The following is a 26,628-nucleotide window of genomic DNA, read 5'->3' on the forward strand; positions in this document are numbered from 1 at the left end:
TAACTAGTTCTGGCCTTGGTTATTTTCTCTTGGCAAGGAGCCTTTGCAAATTTAAACAGCAGTAAACAGGCTTTACGGCTGTGGCTTGAGTCAGCATAAGTGGAGCATTGTTGTGAATGCTGAAGGGCCGTGTGTTAACTTTGGCTAGTTCAGCAGGGGCAGGAGCGATAGGGCTCTGGCCGTATCAATCTGAGATTCATTTTGCTTAGCAGAGCGTGAACCCACAGAGAAATTCTAGAATGGCAGTGTCCATTGGCAGCAGCTGGATAGATAGGCAGGTAGATAAACAGATGGATCGTAAAGCCAAGCAGTCGGTAGTGAGGAGCAACCCACCTCTGCAAGCCTCGGTGAAGCCTCCCCCAGCTACGTGGTCGACTAGTTCTCTCGTCCTTGGCGAAGCAAGTCACTGTCTTGTGCCTGATCACTTGGCTGCCCTTTGAAGCAGTCTTAATTGGGCTGCTGCTTTGCACACCTATGGCACCTTCTGTCCTAGGAGCTCAAAGTGCCTCTGAAAAGAATTCCACATGTGACCATGAGTGCACACCAGCCTCTCTGTCAGCAGGCACAGCTCTCAATGGGGGTCAAAAAGGATCTGGCCCTACAACCCTGTCTCCTTGGCATCAGCCCCGAACAAGACTGCTCCACAAGAACAAGACTCCCTCCACCATTCCCTGTGAAGACTGGGCATGATCTTAGGTTACTTCCTCTTAGCAGGATTGTTCTCTAATGCGACGAGCTGGAGGAGATGTTGTGGGGTATTCCCCCTCCCCATAAGTCTGTGCACACCTGCAGGCCACAGGGCTAGGCTGAGGGGGAATTGTGCTTGTGGAGTTTAGTGCTGCTGCAGATCCACATACATCCCCAGGTGGTAAATATCCTGGGAAGGCTGCTGGCCTCGACTGCTCTTACACCCTGGGTTCTGAGCCACGTGTGGGATCTTGGCAACCGGGCGCTTGAATTCTAGAGGACAAGCTCTGCTCCTCTTTGGGGCAGCCAGGGTGTATTCAGTGCAGGACTTGGTCACAGGAGGACAGGAGCACTGAGGGACAGACCCGGTTTGTGCTAAAAGGTGATGGGCATTGGAGATCATAGAAGATTAGGGCTGGAAGAGACCTCGAGATCAGCTAGTCCAACCCCATGCTCAAAGCAGGACCAACCCCAACTAAATCATCCCAGCCAGGGCTTTGTCAAGCCGGGCCTTAAAACCCTCTAAGGATGGAGATTCCATCCGCGCCCTAGGGAACCCATTCCAGCGCTTCACCACCCTCCTAGTGAACTAGCGTTTCCTAATATCCAACCAAGACCTTCCCCACTGTAACTTGAGACATTGCTCCTTGTTCTGTCATCTGCCACCACTGAGAACAGGCGAGCGCCATCCCCTCTGGAACCCCCCCTTCAGGTAGTTGAAAGCAGCTATCAAATCCCCCGTCACTCTTCTGCAGACTAAATAAGCCCAGTTCCCTCAGCCTCTCCTCGTAAGTCATGTGCCCCAGCCCCCCCCCCCCAATCATTTTCGTTGCCCTCCGCTGGAGTCTCTCCAATGAGAGATGCTGGAGTGAAGTGAGAGCGTGCCTATCCTGCAAGCAGAGGGGTGACTGCAGCCTGTGTGGACATCCCCGAGCTAGCTTTGACTGGGGTAGCCCACTAAACATAGCAGTGAACAGGCTAGCAGTCCCAGTACAAACCCACCCGAGCCCCTGCTGCTAGCCTGTTCCACCGCTTCAAACGCTGCAGCTTCACCGCTGTTTTTAGCGAGGTAGCTCATTGAGAGCTGACTCGGGTCTGCCTCCGCGTGCTGCGATCTGCCTCCCGAACACAGTGCTGACCTTCCCGGAGTCCCACCTCAGTAGCATGCTTATTGTTAATTTGCACTAAGATGGCACTTAAGAGTCCCAGTTATGGACCAGGACCCCATTGTGCTAGCAGCTGTACGTGCAAAACTTCTTCCTCTTCCTTGATGGAAGAGTCCCTGTCGAATTGAATAGGGATAAAACCAACAGAGTTCAATAGAAATGACTCTAAAAACCCTATCAAAACTGAAATTCCCTCCAGGAGGTTGTTTTGACCCACAGAACAAATAGAATTCTATCCTAGGATTATTTATAATTCATAGATTTTAAGAGCGGAAGAGACTACTCTGATCATCTAGTCCAGGGATCGGCAACCTTTGGCACACAGCCCACCTGGGAAATCTGCGGGTGGGCTGGGACGGTTTGTTTACCTGTAGCGTCCGCAGGTTCGGCTGATCGCGGCTCCCACTGGCTATGGTTCACCGTACCAGGCCAATGGGGGCTGCAGGAAGCATTGGCCAGCACATCCCTCGGCCCACGGTGCTTACCGGAGCCCTCATTGGCTGGGAACAGTGAACCGCAGCCAGTGGGAGCCACGATTGGCCGAACCTGCGGACACTGCAGGTAAACAAACCGTCCCGGTCCGCCAGCGGATTTCCCTGACGGGCCGTGTGCCAAAGGTTGCCGATCCCTGATCTAGTCTGACCTCATGCAGAACATAGGCCGTAGAACTTCACCCAGTGATTCTTGTATCTAGCCCATCATTTTTGGTTGAGTTTAGAGTATATCCTCTAGAAGGACTTCCAATCTCCATTTGAAATCTTCAAGTGATGGAGTGGGTATAGCTGTTCCAAGGGTTAATTACCCTCACTGTTAAAATGTGCACCCTTATCTCCAGGTTGTTTCAATTAAACTAATTATGATGGTCTAAAGATGCTGCAGAAGTTCTCATTTTCTATTCAAATCTCTTCCATACAGGATTGCCTATTTAATGCCTTAGAGGGGAAAGCTACATGATTCAGTGGCATATAGGAATCCTGTGAAGTCAAATCAAAAGATTTTAAACATCTAATCTCCTCACCAATGTTATAATTAACATCTTGGGTTATTAAATTTGAAAGAACATTAATCGGCTACTTTACTTTTCAGTAATTTTTGGTTTCTTTTTGTTCCCTTGGCCAATGACTGTAAACTGATCAATTTCACTACCACCCTCTTCCCATCTCCATCCAGTTTCTAGTCAGTTTCCCTTTAGGGATTCCATGCACTGTCCCAACGTTGCAATGTTTGCAAAGACTGCAAAGGAGTGTTTATTTTTAAAAACATTGCTTTCCATGGGATTTTAAAAGAAAGAATTGGAAATAACTGTGTTGAAATGACTGTGCACGCTTGTTTTTACAACACTTAAATTTGGGGCCCAATTGAGCTGACAGTTTCGTTTTAAAAAATTTGTGTTTGATTTCTGTTTCATGTTTAGTGGCTTGAAATTCTGTATTGTGTGTCATCTGGTGAATTCTTTACTCATTTCTGCGGATCTCACTTACTCAACTAAAGGGTAGGAGGTGGCCCTAAAACCTTAAAAACTCGACTGGGAAATTGGCCCTTTGTGACGGCGAGAAGAGCTGACATAGGAGAGAGATTGCTGCCAAAGTCAAATCCTGGTTTCAGATACCGGGGCAAGGAGCAAGCTATGACATATAAGCACATAGCCTTGCCAGACACCTGTCTTATATGCATTCATTCTGTCCCCAAGTCTGAAGGATGGGCAGCAGGATAAAAGGGCCTATACAAGTAAAAAAAAACCTGGAAACTCAGAATGAAATGTTTACTGAGTTACACTCAAATCAGAAGACATTCCTGGAACCGTGGCAAGGCTGCCATGGAGACAGAAGCCCTCTTCTGGCTGGTTGGTGTAATTGCATGTAGACATGAAAGATGCTGATGTGAACCTCTACATGCCTGTTGCCTGTTGGCTAGTTGGTGGGTTGATTGGCTGGTCTTTCTGGGAAAAAGCTTTACTCATATGTCACGCCCCTTCCACTGCAAACAAACACTTGAAATGTAGTTGGATTCATTCTGGGCTCCCTTTCCAAGAGACCATTTGGGAGGCCGGGTGAATCAAATCTGGGCGGGCAAGGGAGGTGGGATAGAATCATAGAATATCAGGGTTGGAAGGGACCTCAGGAGGTCATCTAGTCCAACCCCCTGCTCAAAGCAGGACTGATCCCCAACTAAATCATCCCAGTCAGGGCTTTGTCAAGCCTGACCTTAAAAACTTCTAAGGAAGGAGACTCCACCACCGCCCTAGGTAACGCATTCCATCTGGGTATTTCACCACCCTCCTAGTGAAAAAGTTTTTCCTAATATCCAACCTAAATCTCCCGCACTGCAACTTGATTGCAGGCTAAAGGAGACAAATGGAACCCCTTCAAAAAATATAAATAAAAAAATATAAAAGGGGTAAAACTGCAACCTTCAGTTCAAAGCCTTTGGGAATCCAAAGTAGCCTAATTCGCTGTTCTCCCTGGCAAATATAATGGGCCTTGCCACTCAGAAGCGATCAGTGATCTTTAGTGTTATATATTATTTAGACAGTATAGGCTCTTTCCAGCCACATCTAAAGATGCAGTCCCTGCTGCACAGAGCATACAGTCTGCAGGAGAAAGGAGTGAAGACTGATATGGGCCCCAGGTCCATATCACAAACGCTCGCTGCCGTGTGCTCCGCTCACCACGTGACCAAGGGCAGGTCTATGCTACAAGCTTCAGCCCACATAGCTTGTCAGCCAGGGGTGTGATGAGGTATCGTCCTGAGCGACATAGCTGTGCCGGCAGAATCCCCTTGTGCAGATGCAGTGGGTTCATGGTGTGTGGTTTTACAATCCAGGTCCCACCAGTGTAGCTGTGTCCTCACAAGAGGTGCTTTGCCAGTACAACGAGAGCCCTGTGTTTTTTGCAAATCCGAAATAACCCTAAATAAAACTCAAAAGAATGCATAAAATAATATAAAATGAGACACTCACCCCACAGTGGCATCTGACACTGCTCCTGTCTCCCCATTCTGGCTTTGTGACCTGGTGCACAGAGCCACAGCGCTGTTCACTCAGATTTGATCTGGCTGCCCCTCTGTTGTCCTGTCAGAAGAGTGGCCACACCAAACTGGAGCAGTGCTGTGTCCCTATGCACCAGGTCTCAACACCCAGAATGGGGAGCTGGGCCCAGACCCATGGGACAGGAGCTACTGCCTTGGTGTGAGTGCAGGGTGGGCTCACCCTGCACCCCCCAGGGGCAGGATAAAATGAAGTAACACAAATTCCTTCCTCCTGCAGTGGAAAAATATAAAAAATAAAGAGAATGTCATGGGACTGTAAGTGCAGTATGCTGGTATTCCCATCCCCGTAAAGCACTCCTAGTATAGACATAGCCTGAGGCTCTTCATGCCCCCGAGTGACATGGAGAAGTCTGTAGTGTAGACCTGGCCTTAAGAGAGTCTAGGTGCTGGTTTTTCAGTTAGGTGGGTGTTTTGCTTTGTTCTGGGTTTTTTGCCTTCCTCTGGCATCAGGAATTGGTGACTGCTAGGGACAGGATACTGGCCTGGCTGGTCCAGAGCTCTGATCTGGCTTGGCAAATCCTCTATTCCGAAATGGATCCGGCTCTAATCAGGTGCTTGTCCCTTCAGAGCAATCTCATACCTGGTCCTTATTCTGAGAGCAAAGGGCTGCCCTGCTTCAGCCATCTTCGTCAGACCAAAGTCGTCGTATCTTTGCTCAGCATGTATCATAACTTCATGGCCTTTGTCCCCTGAGCATGGGGAGAAGCCCTCTGTGCCATCTGCGGTGGCCCCAGACACATGTTTCCTGGTTGTGGGATTGGTTTTTTATCTGCCACCTTATCCAAAATCTCTGACCACATCTTTTGGTGGTACTCATGCTGGCTGTGCTGTGACAGACAGTAACGTCGCGTTGTGGTTTCCTAGGCCTGAGGGACATAACTTTATTTAGTTACCTAGTTCTCATAAATACATCTCCTGTATTTGTCTGTCCATGTATCTCCCAAATTTTCAAACCCACATGCATCCCCTTTTGAAGATTTGGGCCAAGATTCCTAGGATCCTACCTCTGGGGTAAATAGGTATGTTTTACAATTGAGTTCACTTAACTTGGGCTTGTCTTCTCTATAGCTCTTTATCTCAAGTGAATTTCAGTTCACTTGAGGCAGTAAACACCTTTGTAAAGGTGTGTGTGGACACTGCCCAAGTGGGTTTTTTTTTAACCATGTTACGCTAATTGCACTGACCTAAATTGATTGGAAAATGCACCCTTTTTATCCATGGAGCAAGTGATTCTGTCATTCGCAGCAGTGCAAATGCAGAATTGCAGGCTTGCTTCCCTCCCACCGTGGACTTTGTGCAGCCAAACACAGAGCATGGAACATGCCACCAATCACAATCCTCCGCTCACCAGGGTGGCAGCGTGGCACACCCACTCCAGAGAGGTGTAACCCAGGACACAAGGTGTGAAGCAGGGGAGTTGCTCTGGATTGACATGGGGCTAACTCAGGCCATGTGGCTTGTATTATTCAGTCAGTTTCAGAGGTTCAGTCTTGCTGATTGGGAACCTCCTTTCCTAATTGAAGCGCTCGTGGGTGGGGGAGCCACTGCAACAACTGAATTCCTTCTGCACTGAATGTGCGGGGATTCCCAACTGTTGGGAGGACTGTTTAATAGCGAGCAGAGACCCATGGCAGTGAATCTCAAAGCCTGGGTCTACAGGCGTACATGGGGCGGCTAGCCCCGCCCACCACTTGTGCCATCATGGCTATCCTGCTATTTTTAGCACGCTAATTCAACCAGAGCTAGTACAGGTATGTCTCCGGGAGCTGGAAATTACACCTCAAGTTCCAGTGCAGACAGGCCTTAAATTGCGCCTTCGGACTGAGCCAGTGCCTGCAGGTCATGGGGGGCATTTGTCTGGCTGTGGTCGCTAGGCACTACTGCAGCGTCAGTGTGATATCAGAAGAGTGAGTCAAGCCCTGAGGTAAAGCACTCCAGAAATCTGCCGACCAGTGAGTCACCGAAAGCAGTGTTTGGACTCCGGAAGACCATAGTTTGCCTGAGATGGTAATCGACACCCCCAGAGCCTTGCTAACCTCCCTTGCTTTCCTAGAGATTTCTCCAGCAGGTGAAGCAGAGCCCTGGGCATGTTGGTCATTGTGACACAGAACGCTTCATTCTAGATGTTTATTTTGACTTGAGCGGCGATAAGAGATTTTTTCTCCCTTGTAACATTGCGTACCAGCCTCACTAGCTCTCCTAAGCTAAGCAAGGACAGAGCTGGCCAGTGCTTGCATGGGAGAGCACCGCGGTAAAGCTGGGGGTGCTGCTTCGAGTGTGTTTCGCTCGGAGTCAGTACTGAACTCAGTGCCTCAGCGTGATGCTAGGGGACACTGTGCTGTGGGAGGGATCGTTTTTCCTACGAGATGTTACTTGGGGTCATTAAAAATCCCAGGGGGCTTTTTGCAAGAGCAGGGGTGATAAAGGGTGGCCAAATTTCAACTGCCTCATTTCTGCCTGCAGCTTCAATGGGTTCCAGCATTCTTTCCTTCATGTCCTTTGCTGTTAAGTGGTGCTGTGTGCTGTTGAACTATTGTGTTCTACCCCACAAGTGGCTGCATTTCATAGACTGATAGACTTTAAGCCCAGAAGGGACCCTCACGATCCTCTAGTCTAGCATTTCTTGACCATTTCGATGCCAGGGACCAGCTTGCTGCCTTCCTGAACTGTGTCAGGGAGATCTCGGGGATCGGCACCGGTCCACGGACCAGTCGTTGAGAAACACTGATCTAGTCCACAGTGGGTGAAACAATTTTGGTATAAAGCACAACATACAGTTGGTAAAGTGTTTTTAGGATGCTTTGGAAGAAATGGCCCTGTAATGTAGTGCATCCTGTTATCATTAAATGGTTCTCACCTTAGCAGAAGCCAGAAACCATGGTCATTCAGTGGGGTTCTTGTGTTAATTTTTTTGAAATGGTCCCTCCCAGCTCCGTTATAGTAAGTGTCAATGCACTGATCTACCTAGTCTGGGGAGCGCTGAACTAAAGAGCTGAAACGGGGGGAGCAGCGTGGGCAGCAGGTATAAGAGGCCAGGGGAGGCTAAGCCTCCCCAAACAGCCGGCCTGCGGTCTCATCTGTGCTCCACGCCGAGGCCCTGCCCTCACTCCGCCTCTTCCCATCACTGCTCCGCCCGCATGGGGGCCTCGGGGAGGGGGTGAAGAGGTACGCGCGAGCAGTGAGCGACTGGTGGACGGGCGGGCAGGCGGGGGGGGAAGGGCCAAGTGGGGGCAGGCCTCGGGGCAGGGCCACAGTCCAGGCACACCCAGCCTCCCCAAATGGAGGAATCACGCACCGCCCATGGGGAGCAGAGGTGGCTCCCCCCGTGATATGATCACCGCTCTTAGGGGAACCCAAAGCTCCTGTCTGAAAGGCTGGGGTAGCAGTGGAGAGAAGGGGGTGGGATGGGCATAGAGAAAGGTGGGTTGTTCTTTTTCCAGGACATCACTCAAAGGAATGCCAAAGGACAGAGCCTGCCCCTGCCCATCATGGCCAGTCATCCATAGGTGGAGTTCTTCTCTCATCTTTTTCTGCTTACATTGCTAATAAGCGCACAGAAATAGCTTCCAAGGGAAGAAAAAAATGCCTCCCTTAGCATGCTTTGCCAAAAATGCTTCTAACGTGCTCTGCAAAGCTGCATGTTTGAGGGGCTTTTGCAATTGGAGAGAGAAGCCTGTCAGAGGAATTTCTCTGAAATCGTTTGTGAGGTTCTTCTCCATGCCCATGTTCTGATCACTCTGCTCCCAGGTGGCGACAGGGAAAGGAGCCAAACTGCTTTCTTCTGTCGTAGAAATGTCTTCCCTCTCCGGTTAGCTAGAAGTCAGGCTGCCCAAAAACTGCCCTGGAAAGATACATGTGAAATACACTCCCCGAGGGGCCTGATCCATCCTTGTGCCATTATTCACATCTGTGCAGGGGGCGAGGTTCAAACACTGACAAATCAGGATAGTAGCGTTCAACGCTCACTCTGTGCCAAGGTGTAGCTGACTCCGTGGGGCGTGGGACGGGAGAATCCAGACCCCCAGCTGAGCTGTGGCTTCCTCTTGCTCCATGCTGTTAGACGTGGCCATGTCCTTTGTCCCCGTAAGACTCATTGGGGTTTTTCTCTATTGTAGGTCCTATCCGGAAGCATGAGGCGAATCCCAGGTGCTCTTTACCAGCAAGACCTGCCCAGTAACCAGGATAGATGTGGGAGCAGGGTACCACTGCCTATTTAACCAAGCCTCATCCTAGCCGCCTAACAACGAGAGACCATGCTCGTGAAGGAAGGATCTAATCCCACAGATGTAAGGGAAACAATAGCCTTCTAGCCCTGCCCCTCGGTATCATGACAGGAGAGACCCAGTTTGTTTATGCCGTCAGTGATACTGAGTCCAGCTCCAAAGATCAAGACAAAGACTTTGCCTTAGAACATTTCAGTGGGAAAGGGGGGGGGGAGTTTAACGGCAGCTCCCTGGACACCTCGGAGCTGTGTTTGCACAACGGGACCGAGAGCGGGTCCCACTTCCCCAGCGTCAAGGACAAAGAGCCCCACAGCCAACGGGAAGCTGTGATCAGGCCGCAGCAAGCAGGCAAGATCGACTTCAAGTCCCTTCACAACAAGCCCAAGTTTTCCAGCGATGGCCCGTGGGGCAGCGTCAAGGGGAGCCCACAGTCTCCCACGGGGAAGAGCCGAGTGCGGGATAAGAGCAGGCGCGCTGGGAAAGGGGAGCGCAGTCACCACCAGCTCTACAGGCTCACCATTAGCAACTCTCGGTCCAACCCCACCATTGGCATCGCCTACCCCCAGCAGAAGGTCACCCCGCCCAAGAAGCCAGAAGTCAGCCGAGGACCCAGCTCAGGAAGCTACCGATTCCACGTGCCCAGCATCCCCGAGAGGGAGGCAGAGCTCGAGCAAGAGGACCTGAGCTTCAACCAGTGCTTCCCGGAGGTCTCCTCCAGCCTTACCTCCGGCAACTATACCTCACACACGCCAGCCGCCACACGCCAGAACCACAGCGGGAAAGGACAGCCATCGGCTGGCCTCCCCCACAAAAGCCCTGGCACTAACGGGCAGTTACACTATTTAGAGTTCCAGGCAAATGGGAATAAGTCTTGGCCTTCACCGGACAAAAGCTTCCTGGGTGCTAGCTATGGTATCTCTGCTCAGAAACCATGCCCCTTCCCTGAAAGTGGCAAAGCCAGCACGCACTGTCTGGGCTCCTTGCCATTCCAATACCCCTTCCAGCCGCTGCATGACGTAGCAAAGGATCCTTTCCGTAATGACACTACCAGCCAAGATTATATGGATGTTTCACTGGCAACTAACCAGGTGATTCATGGTGCTTTCGGCTTTCATTCTTCCTCCAGGGACTGGCAAGAGGAGGCTCTGAGCAACGGCTCCTACGAAACCGTAGCCCCAGAGGGAAGGACATATGGCCTGTCTTCTCAGCCAGCTCCGTTCCTACGTTCGCCGGCCCCAGGGGTCCAGCAGCAGTCCCCTCTGCCTTGCTACAAAGGAAGGAATGAGCATTCCGGTGAGCTCAATGGTGCTCTCTCTTCTTCTGGTGCTATCGACCAAACTCCAAGCACTTTCCAAGAAAACCAATCCGTTTTCCCACCTAGTTTACATGCGACTAGTATGCCAAAGCCAGTGAGTAAGGGGCAGCCTTCACTGAAAGACAATGGACCTAGTCAAAGGATACTGACCCAAGGTAGCTCTCTTCGAAGGAATATGCCACAGAACTCTCTACCCCAAGTGCACTTTCAGAACAAAGTTTATTGCGGTTCCCCGGCGAGCGGCGTAAGCCCAGGATCGGTGCCTTTTGAGAAAACCATGCCCAGTACACCTCAAGCCCACCCCCGGCTCTTGCAAGCCTGGGATGGAGCCCATAAGGCGTTCTCTCCCGCGGACCAGACTTCAGCACCTTATTCAAACCCTCTTGGAAGTCAGTTCTCATTCGAGTGCCAGTCCAGCCCTGAGCAGAGGCAGCACGTGCAGAAAAACTCCAGGATGCCTTGGCAGCAAATCCACCTCACCTCCGCAGTGCCCAGCCAGAACAGGATAGAGCTATCCAGGCAGCTCACCAGCCAGAAGTTCCCATTCCCCCTGGGCACCTCACAATGGAAAGGGGGCAGCAGTCTGCAGAAAGGCACCCCCAGGTATCACAGCCAAAAGCTCCTGGCAGGGGAGGGTCTCATGGTGCAAAGGAGGGACCCCACCCGGCAGAGCTGTGGCTCAGCGAACGCTTTCTCCTTTGAAGGTGGGAAGGACACCGGGTCTCCCGCATGCGACTCCAGGAGCAAACCCCTCTTCTTCGGCATAAACCAAACAGTGCCGCCAGCCAGCTCCAGGAGCCCTCCCAATCCACCGTTGGCTCTGCCGCCGTCGGCCTTGGTGACGGCTTCACCGGGCGAGTCTCCGCTCCCGTCGCCTGTCCCCAACCCCACCTGCAACAGCACGTGTTCTTCTCTCTCGCCTATGTCCAGCAGCCCAGTCACCCACAGCTTCGAAGACAGCCAGCTGCCTGCCACACTTACCCCAGCACCCCTCTTTCCCCATCCCTGCCACCCCTCGGACATCCTGAACTCCAGCTCACTCCACTACCACCCGCCAGACTCCATCAAGCCCTTCCACTTCCCCCTGGACGCCCCAAAGGACGAGCACCTTCTCAAATGCCTCCCGGAGACCCAGTTCCACAAGCCAGATGTCGACATGGGCAAGGGCTGCCTGGATGCCTTCGAGGGGGAGCTGCCTCCCCCACCTTACTCCTCCCATCACCTGCTGGCGAACTCGCTGAGCAGCGCAAGCCTGGACCAGCTGGACGTGCTGCTGACCTGCAAACAGTGTGACCAGAACTACAGCAACCTTTCCTCCTTCCTGGAGCACCGCCAGTTCTGTGGCTCGCACGCAGCTTTCCAGGGAGAGATGAGAGATGCTCCCAGGGGGGCTGAGGCCAGGAAGCAGCTCCCCCCAGAGTCCACGAAACACTCCCAAGCCAGGCCAGGGCCGTCGCTTTCTCCCGACACCCATTCGCACCTGCTTGCGATAAACAAGCCTGTCAGTTTCCTGTTAGATGGGGAAGGCAGAGGGGAGGCAAAGGAGGACCCACTGAAAGGCCATATATTTAATGGGCTAACCACAAATTCCTTGCCACTTACTGCTTCCGACTTAGGAATCGATGATGCCAAGCTGGACAGTCTGATCACGGAAGCACTGAATGGGCTGGAGTATCAGTCCGATAACCCCGAGATTGACAGTAGCTTCATAGATGTGTTTGCTGATGAGGAACTCACGTCGGTGAAGGGCACAGGCAACGGGGTGCCGCACAAGGTGAAGGATGGCCCAGCCTCGGCGAACAAACTGAAGCACGCGGAGAAGGACGAGAAGCCAACGAGTCAGTCAAAAGCCGTCTGTTACTACGAAGAGGATCATCCCAGCGGAGAGCAGGCTCAGAGCAGAGTGTCGGGGACACAGCATGTTCCTAAGAGGAGACTGGCAGGCAAGTTCACAGACCGGGAGAACAAGAGGCTGGAGAAATCCAGCATCATGGAGCTGGCACAGAGCAAAGCTGCAAATCAGGTGATGACTGATAAAGCACAGCCTGACAAGAATACCAAGCTGAAGGCGGGGAGGAAGGGTGATGGCGGCTCTCTTACTCCAGGGACTATAACCAAACCTGACTCTGATAAAAACCAGCCCAGAAGCCTTAGTGAAGATGCTTATCTGAAGAGCGAAATCAGGCCCAGTGGTACCACCCAAGGCCCTGCCAGTAAGAACCCCAAGCTGCTGCGGTACTCGATGAAGGATGTGAAAAAGCGGAAGCCAAGGAGCGGCACGTGGAGTAAGGAGCTCATTCATAAAATCGTGCAGCAGAAAAACAAGCTGCACAAGCTGCATGCGAAGAGCGAGAAGAACGCGCCAGGCTCCAGAGCCGCCGAGAGGCGGCTGCCAGCAGCCCAGGACAGTAAATTCGGCGAGTACGAGTACATTTCGGATTCCGATGCTGAAGGGGTGGCGAATGCCACGCTGCACGGCAGAAAGAAGCCGGGGTCAGCGTTGAATGGGAGGGCCAAGCACAGCTTCAGCAGGAGGTGCTCAGGGAGAGGTGAGAGGGCCAAAGAGAGAGAGCCAGCCTGGCCCTACAGCCAGAAGAGAGGAGGTCAGGAGCACAGGCGGGCCCCAAGCAATGAAGCAATAAAGAAAGATGGCGTTGCAGCCAGAATCCGAAGGCGAAGCAGCCGATCGTCCACCGGCAGCAATCACAGCACTAGCCTGTCCAGTGAAACCAGCGCTAGCCCCCCAAGCACTGAAAGGGCCGACTCCGACAATGAGAAGGAAAGTGTCCAGAACAGAGGATACCCAGAGAATTCTGAGCACATCACACGACTTCCAAGGAACCCGCTGAGCCTTCTTGACAAAGAGTCTCTAAAGACGAGCAATAAAACCAAAGCGAGCTTTTCCAGAGGGACAAGGAGGTTTGGGTCAGCCAAATTTTTGCTGACTGGCTCCACGACACATCACAGCGATAGGTCACACATTTCTCCAGCAGGTTATAGGAACAAGGAAAGCTCACCAGAAAGCAAAGAAAAAGAACATCACAGCAAAGACACCTTCAACAAGAGTCCCGTCAGACTTTACTGTAAGGAGGACGCAGAAGAGCAGAAAGGAGCCATTAGCCATGCAGCTGAGATAGCGAGACCTATGCCAGACGCTCGAGATTCCACTGATTTGACAATGACCAGTCAAAGGCATCCGTTTGCTGCTTATAATGAGGACACCCTCGCTTACCATACAGAAGAGTTAATTCCTCCCTCTCACATTGATGCCAGCCCTGGACATGTGAGTGCTACCTATTCGCCTGCTGGACTCAAGTACTTAAAGGAACATGGACTTTGCGATGACCAGAAAGATTATGCTGCTCCAGTCGGCTGTTACAATGGGGATCCTGTTGGAATGATGCTAGCCATCAAAGGACCCGATACCTATGTGAGCACTGACGACACACTTTACGACCACAAAGACCTGTCCAGTCGCTACGATCCTCACCTTTTCTCAAAGCCCCCAGCCGTGGGGGCCTCGCACATTGACGATATGTACTTATGCCAGGGTGACATTAGCACCAGTTCATTTGAGCAGAAGCACTCTGATTTCACCCCCTTTGCATCAGAAAATCATCAGACCAAAGTGTCTTCCCCTCTTAGCTTTGACTCCTCTTCAATGTTCGGGGAACTTCCAGGAGCTGAGTTTGATAATCCATTATACGACAGCGTCGCCACAAGTAAGGACACTTTTGTCCCATTTGGATGCAATCCACCCAGCAAAGCCATGCCGTTTGAGCAGCAGTATCCTCCGTTTCTTCAAGAGAAGGACTGGGATCTAATGGAGGAAGTGTCTCCAATTTTGTCAGAAGACATTGGTCAGTTTCATACCCTTACGGTGGAAAAGCCATTAGCTAAGAAATTCCCAGATGAGGCAGCCATAACACCCAATCAAATGTCTTTACCTTTGTCAGACAGGATTGGAGATTATAATGTAGCTTTTATTAACAATATATCAGATGATGAACTGGAGATCAAGCGATTAGTTACAGAACTGGAAAGTCAGCTGCAAACCAGCAAATTAAACAGTGAGGCATCCAACGTCCATCAGAAATCTGAGCAACACATCAGCACACAGCTGAGAAAAGCAACTGACCAGTTTTCGCCTATACACATGGATCAAGAGACAGGGAATGAAAAGAGTTTGTTCTTGACAGATGCTCTTGGGAATACAAACCTTCTTCCCACAAAAGTCTGCGTGGGCCAAAGTTTAGTGAATGAGAAGCCTACAGTTCCCAACATCGATGGCAACTATAAGAACCACCAGGATTCTTGGCCCTGCCCAGCGGAGTTTAATTCTTTAGAATCAAACATGTGTACACCAGCTGCTGAAGATTCAATCTCTATAGATCATTTCTGTTCCAAAGAGGCCTGCGATCAGTTCCCAGAAGCTCTGAAGGATGCTGAAACTTCCAAGGAAAGTGACTCCAGAGAGATGGAGAATGAACCTACCCAGGTTATCCCTGATTCATGCATGCCAGACAAATTAGAGGCTCCAATCTACACAAACCATATGATAAAAAGCCCTGCCATTGTTACTGATTCCTTGTTCCCTAAAACTCTAGAGGCAGCTGAACTAAATAAACATGATATTTTTCCGTCCCTGCCAAGTAAACACGGAGCTGAGGGGTTTTCCGAGCCAGGGAAAATGGATAAAACCTTTGATGATCCTCCAGAGCTGGAATCTTTCAGCAGCCACGTTCCAAATCTGAAATGTGAATTTGGGTTTCGGGAAGATCGGGTCCCCACCTTGGATCTCGCTTTGTCTTCTCATGCCAAAAATGACATGGACTCAGAAGAAAGACCTTTAGACAAAGCCGAGTCACCGAAAGTGCTAAAATGCTCAGTGCACTTCGAAGGTGATGACAATGAACCTGTTTTATTGGAAGAGACTGAAGAAAGTAAGGATCCTGCAGTCTACCAAACCCCAGGGCCCTTTCACAAGGCTAGCAACCGGAAAGCTTTATTATTCGATATACTGAGTGTGTCCAAAGAGACTGGTTGTGGTACAGAAAAGGTGCTAGCCTCCCAAGAAACTACCGCAAACCCATTACAGCAGCTCCAAATGTTTGTTGCCCGGACAGTCAAGAATAATGAAGAAGAGCTGATGGTGCCATGCTTCCCAGTACTGCTCTCTGCCAACCACCAACCTTCAAATGCCAATCTCCAGTCTGAGCAGGAAGAGGAAGGCCTGGGCAGCTTGGAAGGTGAGAATTCAGCATGTCATCATGCGTCTATAGAGGGGAACGAGCCCATGGGAGGAGAGGCAGAGAGCATGGCTACCACATCAGAAGCACCTGGAGTTTTTCCAGAGGCAGGTGAACAGCTGGAATCGTTCAACGAAACAGACACCTACACTGCAGAGCAATCCACATTTGCGAACCACAAGCTGCACAATAATGTAACAGAGCTGCAGCACTTAGCAGATGAATGTTCAGAGCCGAGTGACGTTAATATCTGTGCAGATGGTGTATCGCAAGAGCATAATAACCTCTCACCATGCGGCAGTGCAATGGTAACCCCATTGCTAGGGCAGGTAAAGAAAGCTGATCAGATTGTGGAGGAGCAGGAGCAAGATAAAAACAAAGCAACCTTGGCATTTAAAAACCACAGAGAATCCTATTTAAGCCATAGTTTGTTTGAGAAAGAAACATTAGGCAATGCACTGACAGAGACACTAAAAGTAAACACTGTTGAATGTAATGCTTGGTCTGATAGAGCTAGTCATCGTATGCAGTTGTCATGCACCGTAAAAAACAAACGCATAGGGTCAACCAACAACCACGTAGGACATGAGACACAGCTTCCTTGCAGTGTGTCTTTGGGTCCTGCTAGCTCTTTGAATCCTTCTGAAGATCTTCACCAGGAATATAATTTGTTGCATGAAACTAACATCTATTCAGTAAATGCTCAGCTTCCTGAAGACGGCAGTGGAAAGAAAAAGCAGGCCCTTGATGCTTGTCGCTCTAAAGAGGACTCTCTGGCCAGTTTGCCTTTACAGACTAGCTTTTCTCGCCACAAATATTTGCAGAACAGTAATAATGAAAATGTAGAGTTCTCTGACTTCAGTGTGCAGCTCTCGGAAGAGGATAGATACACTGCCCCTGTGCTTAACACAGAGACTCAGTCAAGTTCATTTACTGTAAAAAGGTTCAACTCTGATTTGGAGAAAAATCTAGTTTGCTGTCCCACACAAAATCCTTTAGAGCAAGGAAAATGGAAAGACACACATGTCTTTCCACCCACTCTTCCGCAATGCAACAACACTGCTCCCACACCTTTGGATGCTATTGGAAACATTCGTCAATGTCTTGCCGAAGACATTCTAAATAATTTTGGGCAGTCTGAAAAAGAAGGACCAGCAAAACCTCATGTTCCACAATGCCCCGGCGAGTTGGCAGTTTCTGCTTTGGAGATGGAAAGCCCCCAGAAATTGCAAATGAACGACTGTATTCTTCCCTGCGTGCCACCTCTGGATCAAAAAGACACTGATGATGGGCCGCCAGAAAGCACTTGTGCTGAGCCATTATGCCCTCTTTATAAAGGAAGGAAGACATGCACCACCACAGACATGATTATTAATTCTCAGTCAATGCCTCTGCAGAGCATCCATGCTTGTCAGCCCACACCAGAAACCAAAGATTACTCAACGCAGCCCACTAATCTTTCACCAGTTGGAGAAAGAGACGGAGAGGTAAAGTTAAATCAAGAAGAGGAGCATAAAAAGTGCCATTATAACGGAAATAAACATCAAAAGGAGCCAGAGTCCTCATGCAATAGCTTTGTCATTCAACAGATCCCAACAGTTGTAAATATTGCCTTTGGAAGGACAGCAGATTCTGGCCCTGTTGATCAAAAGGGCCACCAGTTTACAGATGTGCCGGAGACAAGACCTAGTGACCCCTCCAAAAATGCAGCTAATAGAGAAAATAATTCAAAAGGAGATGACTTGGAAAGCCATGGGGCTGAGAGTCCTGGAGGAGGCAGCAGTTGTACGGTAAATAACATGGAGCAAGAAGAGGAGAGTGGCATGTTTAAAAATATCCCAAATGCATCCAGAAACGGGCACCTGAAAGAAAAGAAACAAAATGGCCTCCAAGTCACTTGTGATATTTGTTCAGCATCTTTTAGATCCAAACCAGGGCTGACCAGGCACAAAGCTGTAAAGCATCGGACGAAAAACGACAGCACGTTGCTGCCAAGCAAAACTTCAAAGTTCAGTTTGAATCTGCTGGAGAAAACATCTAAAATGTCCAAGAAAGTCTCTCGGAAAAGCATAAAGACCACTGCCAAAGAGAGAATGAATAACACCCAAATGCCAACCAGCGCCGTTGGACACGTCTCCAAGAAAACCTGTGTGGGTCAAGAGAAGGAGCCCAATGCACAAATGCAAGAAGTAGTTAGTCGGGTGCTCAGTGACCTCAGTGTCATATCGCTTGAAGTGTGCCATGAACGTCATCACACAGATATTCTGAGTAAAGAAACAAAGACAAAATCGCATAGCTCAGAGACAGGGGGATTGGATGAATCAGTGACAGAAAAGCCCTGTCCTAGAAAGCAACCAGATAAACAGGGAAAAGGTAGAAGAAGCCAAAGCAAAGATCCTGGGGGGTTAAGTAGAAATTTAGAGAAGAAACTAAGTAGAAAAGCAAGAAGAAGGAAAGTAAAGATGTTTCCCAATGAAAGTGAAGTCAATGAATTGTCTGACCTGGAGAAGAATGCTATTGATGGTCCTTCCAATGTTGTTTCCAGTAGAATCAACTCCAGTCTGTTAAATGTGATTGAAGACCTGGCTGAGCCAAGCAGCTGCATCTCAGCAGAGGAACAAGACAGGCCATGCTCACCCCAGCAGTCTCACACAGCAAAACAGTCACCTTGCATAATTAAGCATTCCGATGAAGTGGGTGATTGGGTAGTCTCTTCCAAGGAGACAGGCAGACAGGAATCACTAAAGGTCCCTGTGAGCTGTCAAAAGCAGATGGAAGATCCAAGTCAAGGAGAAAAGGCACAGGCCAAAGGGAAATGGGCAAGTGGGTTCATGAAGCAAGTGGAGAAGGGGTTGAGCAAGGTGTGCAAAGAACAGCAGGATGATGGTGGTGGCACAAATGTGAAGGAATGTGAGAATTCCTTGGGAAAGAGCCATCCTGGGAATCATAGTAGTGCCTTCAGGCATCCCTTGAGTCCTGCCAGAGCAGATCTGTCTTTAGAAACCTGTGAATCTGAAACGGCCAACAAGGATCCCACTAAAGGCATGTTGGAAAACGCTTCTGATGACAGCCCTTGTTCTGCAGAGTCAAAGCCCTGGGGAAAGGGAGAGTTGCTACAGAGCAAGGAGTCCTGCACTGGTGATGCAACTGAGCCGGACCTGCAGGGTTTATTTGATGATGACATCACATTCTCACAGCTGTTTCCAAGGGACAACCAGTTCACCCGGAGGAAGTGCACACGCGTGTACGGGAAACGAACCAAGAAACCCAAACCTGTCACTGATGCAAATGTCGGGCCAGTGGGTACCATAGACTTCTTTCCCATCCGGCTGGCTTCAGACCTCAGTGAAACCAGCTCTTTCTGTGTCACCAGGGACGATCCTTGTGAATATGAAACCATCTCCATTGACGATGCCTTGATGCTAAACATGTGTCACAGCAGTAAGCCAAAGGGGTGTGATGCCAGCTCCACCGCTTCCACAAATATTGCACTGCAGCCAGATTATGAGAGAAACAGCCAAAGGAAGGAGGTCATTGACCTGGAGGATGATAACATGTTAACCTTCCTATGCCAAAACAACCAGATGGAAAACATTCCGAACTTGAACATTTGGGAAAGTCTTGAAAAGGAGGCAGAAAATGTTCCTGCTGATGAAATACTGTTCAAGTCCCCTATGGAGCTTGCAAATGAACATTCAATAGCAGAAACTAGTCCAGAACCCCCAGAGCTGGAAGAGGAACCCCTCAACAGTAAGATAAATGAGGACCAAGGCTCACCTGAGTTTCATACGATTGACATTGAGATGTTGAATGCGAAGTTCAAGATGCAGGACATGTGCTTTTTTAGCCCTTGCAAAGATAATCCTGGCCATTTGGATGAAAGCATGGTGAGTTTCAAGCAGAAGCCAAGCCAGCATAGCAAACACAGCAAAAATAAGCTAGAAGATGGGAAACCAGGCAAAAATCGCAATGATATGAACATCAAGACTAAGGATAAACAATACAAATGCAAAGTGTGTTTCCAGTGGTTTCTCACCTTAGGGGAGCTGGACTTTCACAAACTCACCCATAACCCTTCCCCTCCACCTACCTGCTATATGTGTGTCCAGCGCAAATTCAGCTCAAGGGAGCAATTGAGGGACCATTTAAAAGAGAAGCATGCAAAAAACAAAGCTGGCCTGTGGGCCTGTGGAATGTGCCTGAAGGAGATTTCCGATGTCTGGATGTACAATGAGCATCTCAGAGAGCATGCCACGCAGTTCGCTCGGAAAGGTCAGGCTCAGAAATCAGCGATGGGTCTGCCCACCTGCTTCAGCGAGGCCAACGCTGCAGTCACTCACTTCCTGCACACCATCATGTATCGGAAACCAAACAAGTCATCCAAGCTGGTGGATTCTACCAGCAAACACCTTGCCAGCAAAGAGAACAAGAGCCCAAAAGAGCCACCCCAAGACCAAGAGGCAAAGGTAACTAAAGATGCCTTGGAAGGCAGTATCAGAATTAAACCAGCTTCCTCCGCCTCCAGCTCTTCCAAAGGGTCTGCCAGTCCATCTCCAGACAATACGCCAAAAGGTGAAAGCAGTCAAAAAGCTGTCCCCATGCATCCGGACTGCAAGGATCCTTCCAGAGATTGCCATCACTGTGGAAAACAATTTCCCAAGCCCTTCAAGCTCCAGCGCCACTTAGTGGTGCACAGCTTACAGAAGATTTACTTGTGCCACAAATGCCCGATGTTCTACCCGGAAACCAAAGAGCTTCGAAGCCACCTGAGTCAAGATCATGGGATAGCAGAGGAACCAGAGATCAAGCACACCACGCTGTATGCGTGTGAGCTCTGCGCGGACGTCATGCACGTCATCAAAAAGTCATTCATATGCAGCATGTGCAACTACACCTTCTCTAAGAAAGAACAGTATGACAGGCATATGGAGAAGCACCTGGCAGGAAGCAACAAGACTTTCAAATTCAGAGGGGTCATGAGGCCCGGCATCTCCTCCAAGGGCGGCAATGAGAAAATCAAAGAGGAAAACTGTCCAAGGGAGGACACGCCACCACGCAAGAAAAGGAAGATCACACACCATGGCAACTTGGATCCATGCAACTCACCTGTGCACCTTGACCATAGTAATGACCTACAGCTAGCTGATGTGCCTTCACCACCTCCCAGTGAGTCCTGCCCTGCAACAGGCGGTGGTCGTGGAGCAACTGTGCCCCAAACCTCTGTGAAAACAGAAGACCTCGTGGGTGACTTCTCAGACCTCCTGGCTAAAATGGAAAAATCTCAGTTCGATACCCTCCCGCCGCCCCCTTGCCTGTCTCCCTCTCTGCCCCAGGCGGTCGTGGGTGATCCAGAGCTCAGTTACACCACGACATTTTCCATCGAAGAACTAGACAAAGGAGCCTTTGATGGGAAGCCTCTTCCTTTCCTGGACTCTTCTGAATTTCGTATGGACCTTGCTAGTTTAGCTCATAACCAGGCAACGGATGGAAAGCTATCTCCACCTCATCTCACTGAGAAACATGGGCATGCAGATGGCCAAGAAAAGCCAAACCTGGGCAATCAAAGAGAACCTGCGGTGGGGCTATTGGACAGTCCCAGTTCACGAGAAGAGCCTGTCGACGAGATCCCTTGCCTCAAACTAGCTAAGAAAATCCCAGAAATTCCTGCACCAAAAGTAGAAGCTCCACAGGCCAAGGACACTCATAAAACGTTGTGGAGCAGCCTGAATGTAGATGATGTAGCCCCTAGGGAAATTGCATCCAAGCCCAATTATTCAGAGTCCACCTACCCCTCTCTGCCTCTGAAGGACAAGACAGCATCACCTGTTCTAAACAGGGCTGCCAAAGATTCAGCCCCTCCGAAGAAAACCACAGGCACTCAAGTGAACGGCGAAGCTGCCTCCGCTGCAACGGGTACTCTGGGCAGCACAGAGGAGATCCAGAAACCCTGCTCCCTAAAAGACAAAGCCATGCCTGAGATAGGTGTCTGTGCCAAAGACAGCAACGCCAGTGCCGGTGTCAGAGAAATAGGATGCAATCAAAACAAACCCTTAAGTCAACTCAAAGCTGAAGGAGTGGCCAACCCTGTGAAACACAGCCACTCGGATCCAGGTAAATCCTTGGACAAGCCAGCTCTGAACGGGCCTGGAAAGCTGCACCCAAAGAAGCGAAAAGAGCACAAGTCTTCGAGTCACAAAGGCAGCTCGGCCTCCAGGGAGAACATTGAGGGACATGGGAAGAAGAAGAAAGCCCGAACACCGGGCCCGGGGAGGAATGACGGGGCTGGAGAGCTCAAAAGAGCCGAATGGACTAACAACGAGGCTTCTGCCCTTTCCCCCGGGAAGAGGGAAACGCACTGCAACAAACTGATCCCCAGGCCCAGAATGTCAGGAGTTGGCAACCAGCTGAAAAAGATGGCACTGGACACCTACAATCAGAAGAAGGTGACGAACCGTCATTCCAATGGAGACCTGAAACGTAAGAAGGACATCCTGGGGAAAACCTTTCACCATCTTCTCGCCAAAGGCCCCGCCACGTCCCTACACAGCTCTTTAAACAGGCACAGAGCTGTCCAAGGTGCTAAACCTGCTGACTCTCACAATTACAGGACAGCCGAATCCCAGAACAATCTCCTAAGCCAACTGTTTGGACAGAAATTAACGAGCTTTAAAATTCCTTTAAGAAGAGATACTTCAGAGTAATTTATGAAAGTGACTTATGGTGATCCTCAGCTGCTTTCATGGGGTTTGCAAGGGAAAAATTATCAAAGCATTAAATTCGTTTGTGTAGCGTGATTTTTCTGTCTAGTTTAAATGAACTTGCACTGCAGCCCCTGTGAAATAGTTTGCTTTGTGTCTACTAATCTACTTTAATTCACCTGATTTATCATGCAAATGCTAGAACTTTGATGTTGCTGATGATTTTCATGAACTGAAATTGTAATCGCTTTGGGCAGACTGAATCGTCAAGAGCAATTGCTTTATTGCAGAAGTGCTGAGGTTATAAGGATACTTGCAAATCTCAGACCCTTTTGAGACTGCTTCTGTGTTATCTTTGTACAAAGTACTTGAAGAGATGAACTTCATTCCATGGACGTCTTATTCAGAAGGTGCAGTACACTGTAGAAAGCAATTTTTTTAAAGATTTTGCACAAATAATCCTGTACAATTCACTCAATTGGGAACTGGCCTACGACACGATAAATTAAAAAAAAATTAAATTAAGAATCAAATGCCACCTTTTTTGACAGCCATTCCTAAGAATTTGTTTCTCCATTGCCAAGAAAATAATGAACTAGCTTGCTTGCTGCGTGGGCCTATTAGAGTGTTTCAAACTTTGGTGCCATTATTTGACCACTGTAGATTATGTAAATGCATGAAAAATGAGAATAACGCTAGCGAACTGCACCCTGACATTTGTGACAAACTTTTTTTGTTCCACAGATAAAACTGTCCCAAGTTACCAGACCAGAATAGTACTGTCCAAGTGACCGTAATGGTATAACTTCTAAACTATCTTACTGTATTGACTTAGTAGCTATATAGGTATCAGCTTTTTACTATGCAGTTACTGGTGCTATTTTTATTTTGTAATGTGAATACAGACTTCCTTGATTTAAAAATAAAAGGGAACAGATAGGAAGTAGCAGTGACCTGTAAAAGAAATCAAAGCAGGAAAATAAAACGTTTTATAACATCCTGTATGCTGGTACTCCGTAGTGTTAAAAAGGTTATGTCATGTTATTGAGCAGGTATACAACTGAACTTTGAACCAGAAAGAAATCTCAGGTGCAAATGAGGACATGGAAGATACTTAAATACTATTGAAATACTCCCAAGTCAAGGAGGTGAAGTAATGCACTGATGTGATATGAACAAATAGAGTACTTTGCGTCTGTCCTGCAAAAAAAAAATGTTTTTAGTTTTAAAAGGGGAAAAAGTGGCTTTTTCCTGTTAATATGTATCTTTACTGTCCTTTGTATTGTATAAAAACTATTGTAGGTAATTTACCTTGGGTGCAATGTGTTATGTCAAAAGTTTTTATTTTGATATTTTGTCAGAGAGGAAAGAGAGAGCAAGAAATGCCTTTTTATTATGTCGTATGTGTCCTATTAAAGTGCCTCTTTAATATTGTTAAATAAAGTATGAGATGAAAATATGGGGTGGTACTGTAAAATCATACCTAATTAATCCTTTCAAATATATTCCAATATTTTCACAGAAACTCCCAGACTCTGTGGAATTTGTCAGATGTTTTTCTTTCTTTGGTCTTCTTCCCCGCACTGCATACGCACACCCACGCCCCAGTTTTGCTGGGAGTTTGAAGCCAGGGACTGTTTATTACTCTGTGTGTGCACGCACGTCCATGCACATGTACGGGTAGGGGTACACACACACTAGGCTCTGGTGTGGTCTTATAACCACTACAATAATAATAAAGAATAACTTGCTAGCTTAGGTGACTTCTATCCATCGAAGGTACTTAGATGGCCCCATTACCACAGTAACTGTCCTCACAGCACCCCTTTGTGGTAAGATACTGCCATTATCCCCCTTTAACAGATGGTGAAACTAAGGCCTAGAGAGATGAGTGACTTGTCTAAGAACACAAGGCATTGTAGGGTGGAGCATGGAGTTGAACCTGGGTCTCTCAGGCTCCAAGCCCCTAACCACTAGGCCATCATTCCTCTTGTTGCTGGATGGGAGTGTTTCAATAACACTTATCTCACCTATTGTGCTTTTCATCCAGACCTCACAAAGCACTCTTCCCAGAAATGGTAAGTGTCAGTTATCCTCATGCTGCACACAGGGAAACAAAGGGACAGAGACTTACCCAGGGTCATACCCTGTAGGTCAGTGCCAGAGCTGGGACTAGGAGCCAGCCAGCTTAGTGCACTGTCCACTGGGCCATGCTGCCTGGGCCCTAATAGCACCATCACTGCCAGGATTCAAGATGAGGTTCGATAAGATGTGCTGGGAAGCAGGCAGTGAGAAAGTGAAGGCGGCCGATCCAAAGCGGCCTTTCTGGCTGGTGAGGAGAGGACCCTCTCTGAGAGTGATGGCTTATTGGCTGGAGATTAGTGGGGATTGGGTTAAAGAGCTATAAAATTTGCCCCAACTTTAAAAGAGTCCGTGTAGCGTGACAGGCCTGTGTGACACACTCCGGGCAAGAAGCCTAGCTCCGAGAGAGGTGGCTGTAGATTTCAAAGATGGAGGTTAGTCGGGAAGCTTGCCTTACGCAAAAGCCTGCTCCAGTGATTTAGTGTAACCTGAGAAAGCTTGGTTTTAGGCAGAGCCCGCTATCAGCCTAAGAAGATTTCCTTTAATTGGACAAAGGCTTGTTCTAGTTCTGGGGGTTTTGCTTTAGCTGGCAACTATATTATTGTCAAGTGATGCCCTAAATTATTGCCATTTTTGTGGGACGTAAAATTAAAAGAGTCTATTTTGTCCTATGTTTTTAATGCTCCTGTGTCTTTTTTCTACCTCCTTCACCTTCACTGTACCTGAGTCTGCAGCCCACAGTTTACATGCACTAAATCACTGTGTGACATGGCCCCATTTATCTATGTAGGTTTATATACCCCCCATTCATGACCATGGTATCCATGAGTCCAGTAACTAGAACTGTGGAACTGCTACACCAGAGCGGATCAATGGTTCATCTAGTTTGATAGCTTATTTCTAGCAATGGCAGGTGCTTCAGGAAAAATCCCCCATAATGCACCTGTGTCTGAAATACCAGAAGGGGCACAAGAGAATTTCTACCTGACCCATAGCTTATGCCCTGACGCATGAGGCTTTTGACTGCCCTTGTCGTTTTTGCAGGTGGCCAAACTGGTTTAGATCAGATAAGTGGGGACAGTTAACTTTTGTCTCATTATTTTTTCACTTTCACACTCCACTGCCCTTTTAGTAGTATCAAGGATCTGACCTGCAGCAAGAAGAGAGTACGATCCCACAGGTCACCCAGCTGCACTGCCGGAAGTAGGCGCTTGGAATCTTGTGAGACCACATGATTATCCCAGGCCAGATTTGCAGCCCCAGTAAGTTAGACTATGCAGCATCTAAACTTCTGCATGCTTATCTCAAACAAAAACAACCCTTCTGAGGTTCAGCCCTCGCTAGTCATTGTATCCTAGTGGGTATCATTGCACTGGCCCCTCCTCCAGCCCCACCTCCAGCCGTTGCTCAGCCTGGTCACCCAGAACGATGTGCGAGAAGCCCTAAGGGGTAATGGAGCTGCAGCAGAGCCATGTCGCTCCCAGCTATGACAGCTAGCAGAGAACAATTCCTAACAGAAAGGATCAGTACCGCCTTCCGAGAAGTGACCCTGTTTGAGAAACCCACCTGATCCTCTAAAGCCAATGCTTGGTGCAGAAAAGCTCTCCCACTGTTGCCTAGTATCAGTCCTCCCATTCCTAGGCCAAGTCATTCAGAAAGGTGTGTCAACCGATGTGACAACAATGTGTGACAGCGACCAGCATCCTGGATGCCTCACAATCAGGTTTCAGACCGGCTCAGCCTTCGACAGCCAAGACAGCCTCCTCATGACAATGGATGGAGGCCACAGCTCAGTGCTTATCCTACTTGAGTTTCGACCACAACGTACTGCTGCCCGACTTACGTGATGTAGCTGGAGTACTACACTGGCTTGAGTCATTCCATCACGACCCCAAAGTGTGGTGATGGGCAACTGCTTTTCACCCCTGAAGTCCTTCATCTGCAGAGTGCAATGGAGCGTTACGGTCTGCTTCAATAGCCACATAAGATCACTGGGCATCTCGCTATCTCTCCATGGACTCTTCTGCCAGCAGTGCACCTATCTCACCCAGCTGAGTGTCTCTTCTTCCATGGATGCAACCAACACCATCACAAGGAAGTCACACTGCCCAAAGGAGATAGCTACCTGGATAAAAAGCAGCTGGCTTAAAGGCAACCCAG

At 49.0% G+C, this 26,628-nt stretch overlaps 1 protein-coding gene across 6 annotated transcripts in view; it reads left to right on the plus strand.

The window, feature by feature from the left end:
• Positions 1-25,101, plus strand: part of ZNF469 (zinc finger protein 469) — a 408,895-nt gene extending 383,794 nt beyond the window's left edge. For all 6 annotated transcript variants that reach the window (XM_073308156.1, XM_073308160.1, XM_073308161.1 and 3 more), the window contains one exon: positions 9,017-25,101. In XM_073308156.1, coding sequence (XP_073164257.1) covers positions 9,229-22,389 — 13,161 coding nt within the window. In that variant the 5' untranslated portion in view covers positions 9,017-9,228 and the 3' untranslated portion in view covers positions 22,390-25,101. The remainder of the gene's footprint in view (positions 1-9,016) is intronic.
• The last annotated feature ends 1,527 nt before the right edge of the window (positions 25,102-26,628 follow it).

This window comes from Lepidochelys kempii, chromosome 12, assembly GCF_965140265.1.
Source record: "Lepidochelys kempii isolate rLepKem1 chromosome 12, rLepKem1.hap2, whole genome shotgun sequence".
In the NCBI taxonomy this organism is placed as follows: domain Eukaryota; kingdom Metazoa; phylum Chordata; order Testudines; family Cheloniidae; genus Lepidochelys; species Lepidochelys kempii.